Source organism: Gorilla gorilla, chromosome 11 (assembly GCF_029281585.2).
Source record: "Gorilla gorilla gorilla isolate KB3781 chromosome 11, NHGRI_mGorGor1-v2.1_pri, whole genome shotgun sequence".
Lineage (NCBI taxonomy): Eukaryota > Metazoa > Chordata > Mammalia > Primates > Hominidae > Gorilla > Gorilla gorilla.
The window spans coordinates 98389285-98403740 of NC_073235.2; the positions used below are offsets into that span (position 1 = coordinate 98389285).

Genomic DNA, 14456 nt, shown 5'->3' on the forward strand with positions numbered 1-14456 from the left:
GACAATTTTTTCTTTTAAGATAAGTGTAATAGGTCTAAAGATGTACTTTCTGCCCTCTCACTGATAGAGATGTTATTTTCCTCTCTGAAATAATTAAAAATAAATAAATTTGTAAATACATATTGGTGAACTGAACCATACTTACTGGGGGTTGTGCAATTAAGTCCGTGAAATCTTGCATGGAGACTAAAGTGAGGTCCTGCAGCTGTAAAGTCATAAGTGCAGCAGCACAGTTGAAAAAAGATTCCAATTTGGCACTGCTGTCACCAGTTGGCAATTGCTTTTTTTTATTACCTTGGTAATAAATATTCTGCACTTCTGGAAACCACCTTGAAAGAACAAAAGACTTTTAAAAGTCAGTGCTTTCAGTGAATTACTCCTTTTATATTAAGCATTAACACTAATTTCTGGACATCTAAAGGTCTTCATAGAGAAGTATATTGCTAAATGATATTACCCACTCTCCGAAATGTAAGTGCTAAAATATGTCACTTCTAGGAAAAGAAATTTTAAATCTTAGCCAATAGAAAACTACTCAGTGATGTGATGCTGTGAGAAAGACATAATTCGAACTCCTGGAACTATGGCTCCTGACTTTTTAAAGAAATATAGAACTAACTTTACTGGATATTACAAAATACTCCTCTCCAATCTCCTAAATATTATCTAGGGAATATATTTGTTAGTTTAAAGTTAAAATGTGAATAACTGATTAACCAAGGGAGGGCTTATACCATGTTCAATACACTTGGTTGTTTCATGCTATTCTGTTTACAGTTACTTGAAAACAATTTACAAATCAACAAAATCAGGTATTTATTTTCTCATTCCCCTTAATGTGATATCCTGAAAGAGTGTCTGATCTAAAACAAAGTTTCCAATGTGTATGTGTCCTTGTAATAAAAGGATTACAGTGTAATTTCATATATAGGTACATAATGATGATAATAAGCAAAGTTTTCAACTTATAAAACCACTCTCCAACACTACAGAATTTTAAAATATTGTTATCTTTTTTTATAAGAGATAATGAATTTTTTAAATAGTCAATATAATTTCAGGAGTGTCCTGAATGTTCCAAGAGAGAAAATCTAAATTTGAAATATATTTATTCATCCCTTTAACAAATATGTGTTAAGTGTCTGCTACATACTAGGAATAGCGTTGTAGAAGATATAAAAAATATGGTATCGGCTGGGTGCGGTGGCTCACACCTGTAGTCTCACCACTTTGGGAGGCCAAGGTGGGTGGATCACCTGAGGTCAGGAGTTCAAGACCAGCCTGGCCAACATGGTGAAACCCCATCTCTACTAAAAATACAAAAATTAGCTGGGTGTGGTGGTGAGTGCCTGTAATCCCAGCTACTCGGGAGGCTGAGGAAAGACAATTGCTTGAACCTGGGAAGCAGAAGTTGCAGTGAGCCAAGATGGTCCCATTCCACTCCAGCCTGGGTGACGAGAGTGAAACTCCATCTCAAAAAGAAAAAAAAAAAAGATGGTATCATCATTTCTCTCATAATAATAAAGGCAATGTGTCATAAAAGAAAAAAAAATCTGAAATAAAAGGATAGATATAATTTTCCATTTAAATAATGAAGAAGGGTTTCATAGTGAAGATGGCAATTTCACCAAAAAAAAAAAAGATGGAAAAGAGAATGAGGAGGGCGCTGAGAGAAAGATTCAAAGTGGAAGAATTATAAAGAAAAATAAATGGAGTAGGTAGGGTTATCAGATCATTTCAGTGTCTAAAATAGACAACAGAATAGAAAACAGGAAGAAATATACAGGGGAAGGTCCAGTTCAGGCAAGAGATGAAATAAGTTTAGGTCTGCAGAACTGGAAAGAGGACAAATACGATGTATTTTAAAAAGTATTCAATTGCTCATTCTCTCAAAAATATTTATATGACTCCCTATTATGAATGAAACATTTGGGGTACAAAAGATTTCTTAATTCTCAAAGTGCTTCATAGATCAGTGAAGGAAAAGAGGCACATACATACATAAATAAATATTGTTTTTAAAAAGGACTTAGAAGAGAACAAAGTACTGGAGGCATTCATAAGGAAGAGATCACTTTTGATGAGATAACAGTAAAAATTTCATGAAAGAAGGGTCATTTAGGCTGGGTATTGAAGGATAGAAGAGAGTCTTCTCCAGTAATGACCTGCATCAAGCATTCTAAATAGTGTAAACCATAACAGTTTGCTGATAGTGTGCAAGAGGTCCTTATTCCATTTTAATCTCCTTAACCTCTAATTCAATCTTTATAATTAGGCAAACAAAGATGACAATGCTAAGAGTCTCAGAGTTTCAAGTTTTCATAGCACTCCCATCTCACAAATGAAAACAAATAAGGAGTAACTAATTACTTTAAAAATCAGTAATTGGTTAAAAGGGGGAACAAAGAGCCTTCAAACTTAGTCCACAGATGGATTTTTAACAGTGGTAAGGTGTGGTTACAGACTATTCATAGAAGTTATATTCTGTTTTATTTAACATGACTATTTCTACAGGCATGATCCAAGGTGGAAAGTCTTTTTAGAACTGAGGATGGAGAAGACAAGTTAGATCTATATTACAGAAAACCTTTAAAGGCATATTAAGAAATATGGACTTACTTTCTCAACAAAAGGGAGGCACTGAACTGGGGAATATTTTAAGACTCATCCGGCAGTGGTTTATAGGCTAGGCTTGAAAAAGAAAGCTACCAGAGACAAAGGAATATGGCAGTTATTCAGATTTTGCAACAGGCTATATGGGAGGCTAAGAGGGCCAGCCAAGGGTAGTAGTCCTGGGGATTAAGAGGAAGGGATACACATGCAAGTTGCTTCTGAGAGTAGATCAAAAATAGTTGATGGTCATAAAATAAGTCTCAATAAATGTAAAAGGTTTAAAATCATACAAAATCATTAATCAATAACAGAAAGACACTTAGAAATTCACAAATATGTCTAAAGTAAACAACACATTTCTAAATGGCCTATGACTCAAAGAAGAAATCATAAGGGAAATTAGAAAACAAGATGAATGGAAACGAAAACACCACATAGCGTAACTCAGGGAATGCAGCAAAATCAGTGATTAGAGGGAAATTTTTAGCTGTAAACACCTATGTCAAAAACAAGGGAGGGCTGGGCATGGTGGCTCATGCCTGTAATAATCCCAGCACTTTGGGAGGCTAAGGTGGGAGGATTTCTTGAGTCCAGGAGTTCAAGACCAGCCTGGACAACATGGTAAGGGTCTGTCTCACACACACACACACACACACACTCTTAGCTAGGCATGGTGACATGCGCCTGTGTTCCCAGCTACACAGGAGGCTGAGGTGGGAGGATGGCTTGGGCCCAGGAGGTCAAGAGGATGCAGTGAGCCATGTTCATGCCACAGCACTCCTGCCTGGGCAACAGCATGTGGCCTTGTGTCAAAAAAAAAAAAAAAAAAAAAAAAAAGGGCTGGGTGCAGTGGCTCACGCTTGTAATCCCAGCACTTTGGGAGGCCAAGGCAGGCAGATCACAAGGTCAGGAGATCAAGACCATCCCAGCTAACACCGTGAAACCCCGTTTCTACTAAAAATACAAAAACAAAATTAGCCAGGTGTGGTGGTGGGCACCTGTAGTCTGAGCTACTCAGGAGGCTGAGGTGGGAAAATGGCATGAACCCGGGAGGCAGAGCTTGCAGTGAGCCAAGATGGCACCACTGCATTCCAGCCTGGGTGACAGGGCAAGACTCCACCTCCAAAAAAAAAAAAAAAAAAAAAAATATATATATATATATATATATATATAACACTAAACTCAAAACAAGAAGAAGGAGAAGGGAGGAAATAAAGAGGTAAGTCCAAACAAAAAAAAATTGAATAGAAAAATAAAGAAAAATCAACAAACCTAAAGTTGGTTGTTTAAACAGATCAACAAAACTCATGAACTTATAGTTAAACTGACCAAGAAAAAAGAGCAAAGACTCAAATTGTTAAAATCAGGAATAAAAGGGGAGACATTAATACTAACATTACAGAAATACAAAGAATTAAAAGGGAATATAATATACAATTGTTTGCCAACAAATTTGATAATCTAGAAAAAACGGACAAATTCTACGAAGACAAAAACTACCAAATCTGACTTAAAAAGACACAGAAAATATCAATAAACCTGTAGCAAGTAAAAGAGATCAAATTAATATTAACAATTTACAAACCTTCCAGGAAAAAAAGGCCAGGACTAGATGGCTTCACTGGTAGTTCTAACAAGAATTTAAAAAATTAACACCAAACCAAATGTTTGGTTTGTAAAGAATTCACTAACAAAAAAGGAAAAAAGAAAAGAATGTTTTCCTACTCATTCTGTGAGGTATTACTATAATACCAACTACAAAGACATAACACACACACACACACACACACAAAAAAAACTACAGACCAATATCTCATGTGAATGAAGACATAAAAATCCTCAACAAAATACTAGAAATCCAAGTCCAGAAGCACATAAAAAGTATTATATGATCACATGTGATGGCTCATGCCTGTAATCCCAACACTTTGGGAGGCTGAGTCAGGAGGATTGCTTGAGTCCAGGAGTTTGAGACCAGCCTAGGCAACACAGTGAGACCTTGTCTCTACAAAAATGAACAAAATTAGCTGGGCACATGCCTGTAGTCCCAGCTACTCAGGGGGATAAGGCACAAGAAACACTTGAACCCAGGAAGCAGGGGTTGCAGTGAGCCAGGATCGCACCACTGCACTCCAGCCTGGCTGACAGAGCAAGGCCCTGTCTCCAAAAAAAGACAGGATTATCTCCATTCCATGACCACGTAGAATCTACCTCAGGAATTCAAGGTTGGTTCAATACATGAAAATCAATGTAATGTGCCATATTAATAGAATAAAAGGGAAAATCACATGATTATCTCAATAGATTCAAAAAGCATTTACAAAATCTAACACTGCATGATAAAAAACCATATCTGCTCTTGCTGCTTCTATTCAACATTGTACTGGAGGGTCTAATCAGGGAAATTAGCTAAAGAAAGGAAAAAAAAAACATATCCAGATAGGAAAGGAAGAAGTAAACTGTCTCTATTTGCAGATGATATGATCTTATATATAGAAAGCCATAAAGAATCTACACTCAAAAACCATTAAAGCTAATAAATAAGTTTAGTAACGTAGTAGAATACAAGATCAATATATAAAATTCAGTTGTATTTCTACACACTAGCAACAATCTGAAGATGAAATTGAGAAGACCATTCCATTTACATAGCATCAAGAAGAATACTTAGAAAAAAATTAAACCAAAAAATGTAAATACATTTTTGTATTTACATTTAATACATATAAAATTACATACATAATTACATACAAAAAAATGTAATACACATATACTGAAAACTACACGACATTGTTGAAATAAATTAAAGAAGAACTAAATAAATGGAAAGACATCCTGTGTTCATGAATTGAAAGACTTAACATTATTAAGTTAAAATTAATGTACAGATGTAATGCATTCCCTATTAAAATCCCAATGGCATTTTTAAAAAAATGGACAAGTTGCTACTAAAATGCATATAAAATACAAAGGACTCCGAACAACAACAATTTTTCAACTCAGAAAAATAAGAACAAAATTGGAGGACTCACACTTCCTTATCTCAAAACTTACTACAAAACGGTTTGGTACTGGCATAAAGACAAATAGGCCAATGAAACAGAATAGAGAGCCCAGAAATAAACCCTCCCATATATGGTCAAATGATTTTCAGCAAAGGTGCCAAGACAACTTGCTCAGAAGAGTCTTGCACAAATGGTGCTCAGACTACCAGATATCCATATGCAAAATAATAAATTTGGGCTCCTACCTCAGACCATGTATAAGTTAAAATGAATTTGGTTTGTAAAGGTCAAAGAGGCCTAAATGTAGGAGCTACAACTATAGAATGATTAGTTCTGTTTACCACACAGGTAAACAGGTAAATCTTGGTGGCTTTGGATATGATACTGATATGGTTTGGCTGTGTCTCCACCCAAATCTCACCTTGAATTGTAATAATCTCCATGTGTCAAAGCTGAGACCAGTGGAGATAATTGAATCACAGGGGCAGTTTCCCCTGTACTCTTCTTGTGGTAGTGAATAAGTCTCATGAGATTTGATGGTTTTATACATGGGAGTTCCCATACACATGCCCTCTTGCCTGTCGCCATGTAGGACAGGGCTTTGCTCCTCATTCGCCTTCCACCATGATTGTGAGGCCTCCCCAGCCATGTGGAACTGTGAGCCAATTCAACCTCTTTCCTTTATAAATTACCCAGTCTCAGGTATGTCTTTATTAACAGTGTGAGAACAGATTAACACAGATACCAAAAGGCACAAACAACCAAAGAAAAAACATAAATGAGACTTCATCAAAATTAAAAATATTTGTGCTTCAAAGGATACTATCAATAGGAGAAATATTTGCAAATAATATAATTGATAAGGGTCTAGTATCCAGAATATACAAAGAACTCTTAAACCTCAACAACAAAATATCAGATATTTTACATGTCAATAATAAAAATCAGACAACCCAGTAGAAAATGAGCAAAGGGTCTGAATAGACATTTTCCAAAGATGACAAATAAATAGACAATAAGCCCATAAAAAGATAGTCAACATCATTGGTCATGAGGGAAATGCAAATCAAAATCATAGTGAGATACAACTTCATAACCACGAGGATGGCTACAAGCAGAAAGATGGACAATAACAAGTGCTGGTAAGTGTGTGGAGAAATTCGAACCCTCATAAATTGTTGTTAGGAATGTGAAATCTTATAGTCACTTTGGAAAACAGTGCGAGTGTTCCTCAAAAAGTTAGAATTACCATATAACCCAGCAATTTCACTCCTAGGTATACAGTCAAGAGAACTTAAAAATATATTTATGCAAAATAAATGTTCATAGCAAAAACAGCCAAAAAGTGGAAACAACCCAAATGTCCATCACCTGATGACTGGATGAATAAAATGTCTTATATCCATATACTGAAATATCATTTGGCCATACTGAAGTATCATTTGGCCATGAGAAGATATGACATATTGATACATGCTATAATATGAATGAACTTTGAAAACATTATGCTTCCTGTAAGAAGCCAGGCATAAATGACCATATATTCACTGAGACGAAATGTCCAGAGTAGGGAAATTCATAGAGACAAAAAAAATATTAGCATAGTTACCAGGCACCTCTGGGTGGAAGAATGGGAAATGGCTGCTAACAGGTACAGAGTTTCTTTCTAGGGCGTATTAAGCCATTCTTATGTTGCTATAAAGAAATATCTGGGACTGGGTAATTTATAAAGAAAAGAGGTTTAATTGGCTCATGATTCTATATGCTGTAGCAGCATGGTTCTAGCATCTGATTCCAGTGAAGGCCTCAGGAACATTATAATTACAGCAGAAGGTGAAGGGGGAGCAGCCATGTCATGGCCAGAGCGAGTGCAAGAGAGCAAGGAGGAAGGTGCCATACACTTTTAAACAACCAGATCTTGTGTGAACTCAGAGCAAGAACTCACTTATTATCATGAGGACAGAACCAAGCTATTCATGAGTGATCTGCCCCCATGACCAAACACCTCCCACCAGGCCACACCTCCAACACTGGGGATTACGTTTCAATATGAGATTTGGAGGGGACAAGCATCCAAACTATATGGCATGGTGAAAATGAAAATGTTCTGGAATTAATGGTAATGGTTGCACAACCTTGCGAGTATATTATCAACTACTGAATTGTACACATTAAAGTAGTGAATTTTATGGTAAATGAATTATTTCTCAATAAAAAAAGAATAGCAATACATTGGGTACCGCTGGAAGCAGAGCTAAAATTTCATGCTTTCTTACATGAAATTTCAAAAGAGAACAAAAAAAGTCCCAAGGTTTTCAACTTGGCCTAGTAATGGTTCACAACAGGAAGAGTAGCAGGTTTGGAACAAAGAGAATAAGCATTGCTAGGGACATGCTGAGATTCAGGTGCTGACATGACATTCAACTAAAGATATTCAGTATTACATTGGTCTGGGCAAAGACGTGTTGAGGAATACCTAAAAGCACAGGCAAGAAGGCAAAAATTAACAAACAGGATAACATCAAGCTAAAAAGCTTTGCATAGCAAAGGAAACTAGACAAAGTAGAGAGACAACCTACAGAATGGGAAAAAATGTTTGCAAACTATTCATTGTACAAAGGATTAATAACTGGAATACATAGAGAACTCAAACAACTCAACAGCAAAAATCCAAATAATCTCACTAAAAATGGGCAAATGATTGAAATAAACATTTCCCAAAATAAAATGTACAAATAGCCAACAGGTATATGAAGAATGCCCAACATTCCTATTCATCACGGAAATGCAAATCAAAAGCACACTGATGCCAACATTCCTATTCATCAGGGAAATGCAAATCAAAAGCACACTGAGATATTATCTCACTCCGGTTAAAATGGCTACTATCAAAAGTACAAAAAATAACAGATGCTGGCAAGGATGCAGAGAAAGAACTCTTCCCTTCCTTCCTCCCTCCATCCATCTCTCCCTCCCTGCTCTTCTTCTTCTTTCTCTCTCTCTCTTTTTTTTTTTTTTTCTTGAGCCAGAGTCTTGCTCAGCCACCCAGGCTGGAGTGCAGTGGTGTGATCTTGGCTCACTGCAACCTCCACCTCCCAGGTTCAAGCGATTCTTCCACCTCAGCTTCCCAAGTAGCTGGGATTACAGGTGTGCGCCACCACACCCTGCTAATTTTTGTATTTTTAGTAGAGATAGGGTTTCACCATGCTGATTGTGGTTTCAAACTCCTGACCTCAAGTGATCTGCCCACCTCAGCCTCCCAAAGTGCTGGGACTATAGGTGTGAGCCACCATCCCTGACAAAAAGAGGAACCTTCATACACTGTTGGGAACACAAATTTGTACAACCACTAGAGAGAACACTACAGAGGTTCCTCAAAAAACTAAAATTACAGCTACCATATAATTCAACAATTCCACTGCTGGGTATATACTCCAAATAAAGGAAATCAATATATCAAAGAGATAGCTGTACTCCCATGTTTATTGCAGCACTGTTCACAATAGCCAAAATACAGAATCAACTTTGGCCCATCAGTGGGTGAATAGATAAAGAAAATATAGTGTGTGTATGTGTGTGTGTATAGTATATAAAATGTAAACAAAATATAAAATGTACATAAAATATAGTATATAAAATGTAGTTTATATACACAATGGAATATTATTCAGTCATAAAAATGAATATAATCCTGTCATTTGTGGCAACATGGATGAGCCTGGAGGACATCGTGTTAACTGAAATAAGCCAGGCACATAAAGATAAATATCACATGCTCTTATTCATATGTGGAAGCTAAAAAAAACATTGATGTCATGGAGGTTGTAAGTAGAATGGTGGTTAAGAGAAGCTAGGAAGGGCAGGTTTGGGATGGAGGATGAAGAGAGGTTGGTTAATACGCACAAAAATACAGTTGATAGAAGGAATAAGTTCTGGTGTTTGACAGCAGTGTAATGTGACTATAGTTAACAAGAATTTATAGTATATTCCAAAATAGCTAGAAGAGAAGATTTGGAATGCTCCCAACACAAAGAAATGATAAATGTTTGAGGTGATGGATATGCTAATTACCCTAATTGAATCATTATGCATTGTATGAATGCATCAAAATACTCCATTAATATATGTACCCTATATATGTACAATTATTATGTATCAATTTTAAAAATTGATAAGACAGGCCTAAAGCTCAGAATACAAAATCTTGAGGCAGACGAAATCATGAAATTGTCAAGAAAATATAAAGAAGAGAGATAACAACAAAGACCTGGGGAACCCTACTTGTAGGGAATAATAATAAGTAAAGCCAGAAAAAGATAAACGGAAGAAGAACTAGAGAAACACGGCAGCACAGAAAAGCGGGTTTCCAGAAGTCTGGAAACCACACACTGTGAGTAAAAATGGAAGATGAGGACGATGAAAAGGCATTTGGGTTTGAGGTGGAAGTCATAATTAATCATTTGCTAATTGTTTCTCCTCTGTGAGCTGATGCTCTGCCTTTTGGTCATGATAAACACTTTCTGGCTCACTACTTAAAATATGGTCAGAGAGTTCTTCCCTGAGAATCAATCAGGAAGCATCAAGAGATACAGCTAATCAATCTGCATTTCTCAGCAAAAAAATTATTCAATAAAGGTTTGTACTCTACTCTGTAATTTGACACCCATTTAACTAAAATTTACAGTGGTAATGTATTCGTAGGGTAGAACCCAGAAGTTATAGATCAAGATAATTTATTTGTATCCTGTCCTTAAGAGGTCACTTTCTTCTCTGTAATTAATTATGGGTTTTCATTTTATCACCTCTTAACTCTACTTTTACATTAACTAAATACTAATATAAAATAAAAGGCTAAAGTTCTTTCAGGTAATATCAAAGAATTTTATTCTAACACATTGGAGAAGAAAGCAAGATAAAGGAAATATTTAATCTCAAATTATGAAGATATCTTTCTAAGTAACTTTTAGAAATCATGAAGCTATGCTAGCAGTTTTATGTCCTCTGCTATCTTAAATTTGACCGAATTTTAATGTCCTGTTTCTAATAACTTAATGACCCATGAGAGAAACAATTTTCCTAAGTTGCTTCAAAGCATACTGTCTGATTCCCAGATTATGAATTATCATATGTGGCTATTCCATTCCGAAAAGCCAATCCAAAGAGATATTCAATTATCATCTGATAGGTCTGCCTTCCAGTGAGATTTTTTAAATTCATTTAAACGATATACTTTCCCCACTTAACCATTCTTTAAACTCTTCTGCTTTCCCCATCCAAAAACAAAATGAAGGGAGGTACAGAGCCTAGCATGTGTTAACAGTAGATGACAAATACCTGGTGAATGATGATTAGGTAACCATTCTCTCATGGTATTCAGCACCCCTCTCAAAGGATAGGTACAAACCAGACACTTAGAAAAAAGTAACCATTTGTCATGAACATTTTAGTTTCTGCGCAATCTACGCTGTGTAGAACATCTGGACAAATATTACAGACTAAGATAATTAAAGATATTATATTTAAATCATGCAGAAATGATTTAAAACATTAAAATTGGATCTTCTAAAAGCAGTTAAAATGCAGTAGCCCACAATCATATTTTTAAACTTATGCTTTCCCACATGAAATTTCAAACCTTTACATTTTAAGTAGAGTCTCTTTGGCAGATTCCATGTGTCTCATGATAATGTTCTGAAAACTTGACAGCTCTAATGCATCCTGGCAATTATGAAATTCTTTGATATCAACTAAACGTAATTTTCTGCAAAAGATAAAAATAAACAGTAATTTAACAATGACTTTTTTGGTATTTAATATTTTATTAATTGGTTCCTTCTTAAAAATATCATATTCCTAGGTTTAATCATTAAAAATTGTGTTCTATATAATTAAATGTTAAAGAACACAAGATATTCTAATTTTAAAAATAATTCATATAATTAAATTCAATAGGAACACAACAAAATACATAACTTCACTGTGAAGTAGAAGAAAGTTACAATAACTGGGATATGAAGGATAGTTTAAACTGGTTTTTGCTTTTAAACTGTAATAATTTAAACAGGAAAAGAGGGAGGGCTCAATGCTTCTAGGATCCACGCTCTGAAAAGAAAAAATTGCAGCCTCTCTGAAAAGAAAGTGGCCCTCATTTCAGGCAGCCATGGATTGAAGGAGTCTCACATCTAATCAAGAACCAGTATATCAAACTCTTTTGAGCCTGTCTGGTTTTTTTTTTAAAGAACACAGGGATTACTGGAGTCAACAACTTTCAATACAATCCTTCTTTTGACTACAATGTTATAGATCTTTGTTATACACACGGTTTACACATCTAAGTATTTTCTCTGTCAGGTTAACAAAAATGAAAGAATAATATTAGCAATAGTATTAACTTGTTCTTTAAAAAAATCATATTTAATGTTTCCTTAAAGACCAATGTAAAATACTGGTTAGTAAATAAAACACATTTCAAATCTATTTCCTTATATTTCTTCCACAAGCTAAAATTCACCTGAGTTATAATGTACTCCGTACATGACATTGATAATAATTAGGCACAAAGTACGTATAACCATTGCTAGAGAACCAATGTGTTATTCTGCATAATTGAGCAATGTAATGTTTTAAATAAAATGTTTAAAATATAGCATAATAGCACATAGTAAACATGATCTGATCTCTTTAGCTTCCTAGTCAATGCTTTCAACATTATTTTACATTTTAAAATTGCAGCTGTAATCAGGATGCAGATGCATGTGGTGTGAGATAGCACTGAATAAGTAGTAGTTGCAAGGGCACAAGCTCTGGAATTCACCTTGCCATTGAGCCACCAGACCAATTTTCCTTAGTTTCTTCGTATTCGATTTGAAACAGAATTCGAGGCACAGAATACCATCTTTGATGTTTTGAGATTGAAAGGTTTTACACAGTACAATAACTTTCCCATGAAATCTCTGCAGATAGCATTACCCATCTGGTCAATAGGATGAATTGTTAAGAAAACAGGAAAAATACTGCCAGACACTGTTCTTGCTTTCTCAGGATAGTCCCTACAATAACCCAGCAGTGAAACAATAGTTTAAATCATTGGTTTAAGACAATAGAAAGGATCAGGAAAAAAGATATTACTCACTATGCATTAGCTTCAATTTGGTTAGCAGAAGGAAATGTAAGTCTCTTTAAAAGTTTTATGATGATGAGTCTTCTAATCACCAAAATAACTACTTGATTGCAATTTTCTATTAGTAGAACCGAACAGCTCCAAATCACCCAGACCATGAAACTCAGGACTGTCTCTGAACTCTTCCTATCCTTTATCTTCCCACATCCAATCAGAAGTGAATTTCTGTAGACCCATCTATTGGTCACATATCCCTCCTGCCCTCACAACTGTCACTTAATGCTCACCCCAAGCTGAAACCCACCCTGACCCCTGGCTCTGTCACTGATTTTCAGGCAGGAGGAATTTCAACAGTCCTGGTCCAATACTCTGGACTTAGCATCAAGTCAGTCTCTACCTTTGTTCTCTGGTTCTCAAAACTAATCTTCTCTCTTCTTACCAAGTTTCCCACAGAAATTCCACTCGAAGTATCTACATTTCTTGGTTGTCCCACGAAATTTTCCCTTTCTTAGGAACACGTTTTGCTTTTGCCAGTCCTCCTTTTTTTGTAACTTTCAAAGTAGCACACTATAGGCCAGTGTCCTGCACTTGCTTTTTTCACTGAATATCTTCTCCTGGAGACCTTTTCATATTAACACATCGAGATTTTTCTCACTCATATTTTATAACTACATAATATTCCATTGTGCATAGTATAACTTATTTAACTAGTCTATCAATGGATGCTGGCTTGTTTCCAGTCTCTTATAAACAAATGCCACCATAAATAGCATTATAACTATATCACGTCCTACATTCTCGGGTGCATCTGTACACTACTTATCCAAAAGTGAAATTGCTGGATTCAAGTGTTACCTGTAATTTGTAATTCTGATAGGTATGGCTAGGATTCCCTCAAATGGGAGCCCATTTCTTCAAGCCTTACTAATAAGATGGGATATCAAATTTTGTAATTTGTGGGGAAAACGGTTTCTCAGTATAGTTTTAATTTCAATCTCTTTACATTTCTTGTATTATGAGTTAGGTTAAGCAGCATCTTTTTAACATGTTTAAAAATGATTTCATTTGTATCCTGTGTGCTGTACGTTAAATCAATTATAGTGTTCTCATCTAGTAATTTTTTTCCTAGATTCATCTTCATCAAATAATAAATTTTTAAAAGCCATTTCATCTTTAAAATGAGCTTAACTTTCTCAGACATCTGCTTTTACATTCAACTATGATGATTTATATTACACTGTAATTTCTACATTCTCTTGTGATCTTCATATATGCATTATTTTACAAGCAAAAATATGTGTTGTGTAGGGTATGACTGCATTACAAAGGCTATCTATGACATTAAGTGGGTTCTGTAAGTGTAAATACCAATAACATGAATTTCAACATCTTTTCTAGAGAGCATCTTATCAGGTTTCCAAACTCATGCATTTTAGAGTCACTCAGACACGTTTTTGCATTAACATTCCCCAACCCACTGCCACACATAGAGATGTCGTATATTTTCAAGGTCTGCTGAGATTCAGGGTAAATGACTGCCACCAGAAGCATGCCCTTTGTATTCAATGCTGGCTACTACTCAGAGGGGCAGCCCTTGTTGACTGTCCCCCCACTCTTAATGCTCACATAGAGAATAAAAACAACCTAGGCTTTCAAAGGCAACATAGGAGCTTGTGGAGCTCTTCTTTCACCCACAGACTGCAAGGCTTCTTTCCCAT

At 35.6% G+C, this 14456-nt stretch overlaps 1 protein-coding gene across 1 annotated transcript in view; it reads right to left on the reverse strand.

Annotated features, from left to right (window-relative positions):
• The window catches only part of DNAH7 (dynein axonemal heavy chain 7), a 331737-nt gene that overhangs the window by 264193 nt on the left and 53088 nt on the right, over nucleotides 1–14456 (reverse strand). The window contains exons 10-11 of the mRNA XM_004032984.5: nucleotides 11260–11379; nucleotides 146–329 (exon numbers count right to left, since the gene is read on the reverse strand). Coding sequence (XP_004033032.4) covers nucleotides 146–329; nucleotides 11260–11379 — 304 coding nt within the window. The remainder of the gene's footprint in view (nucleotides 1–145; nucleotides 330–11259; nucleotides 11380–14456) is intronic.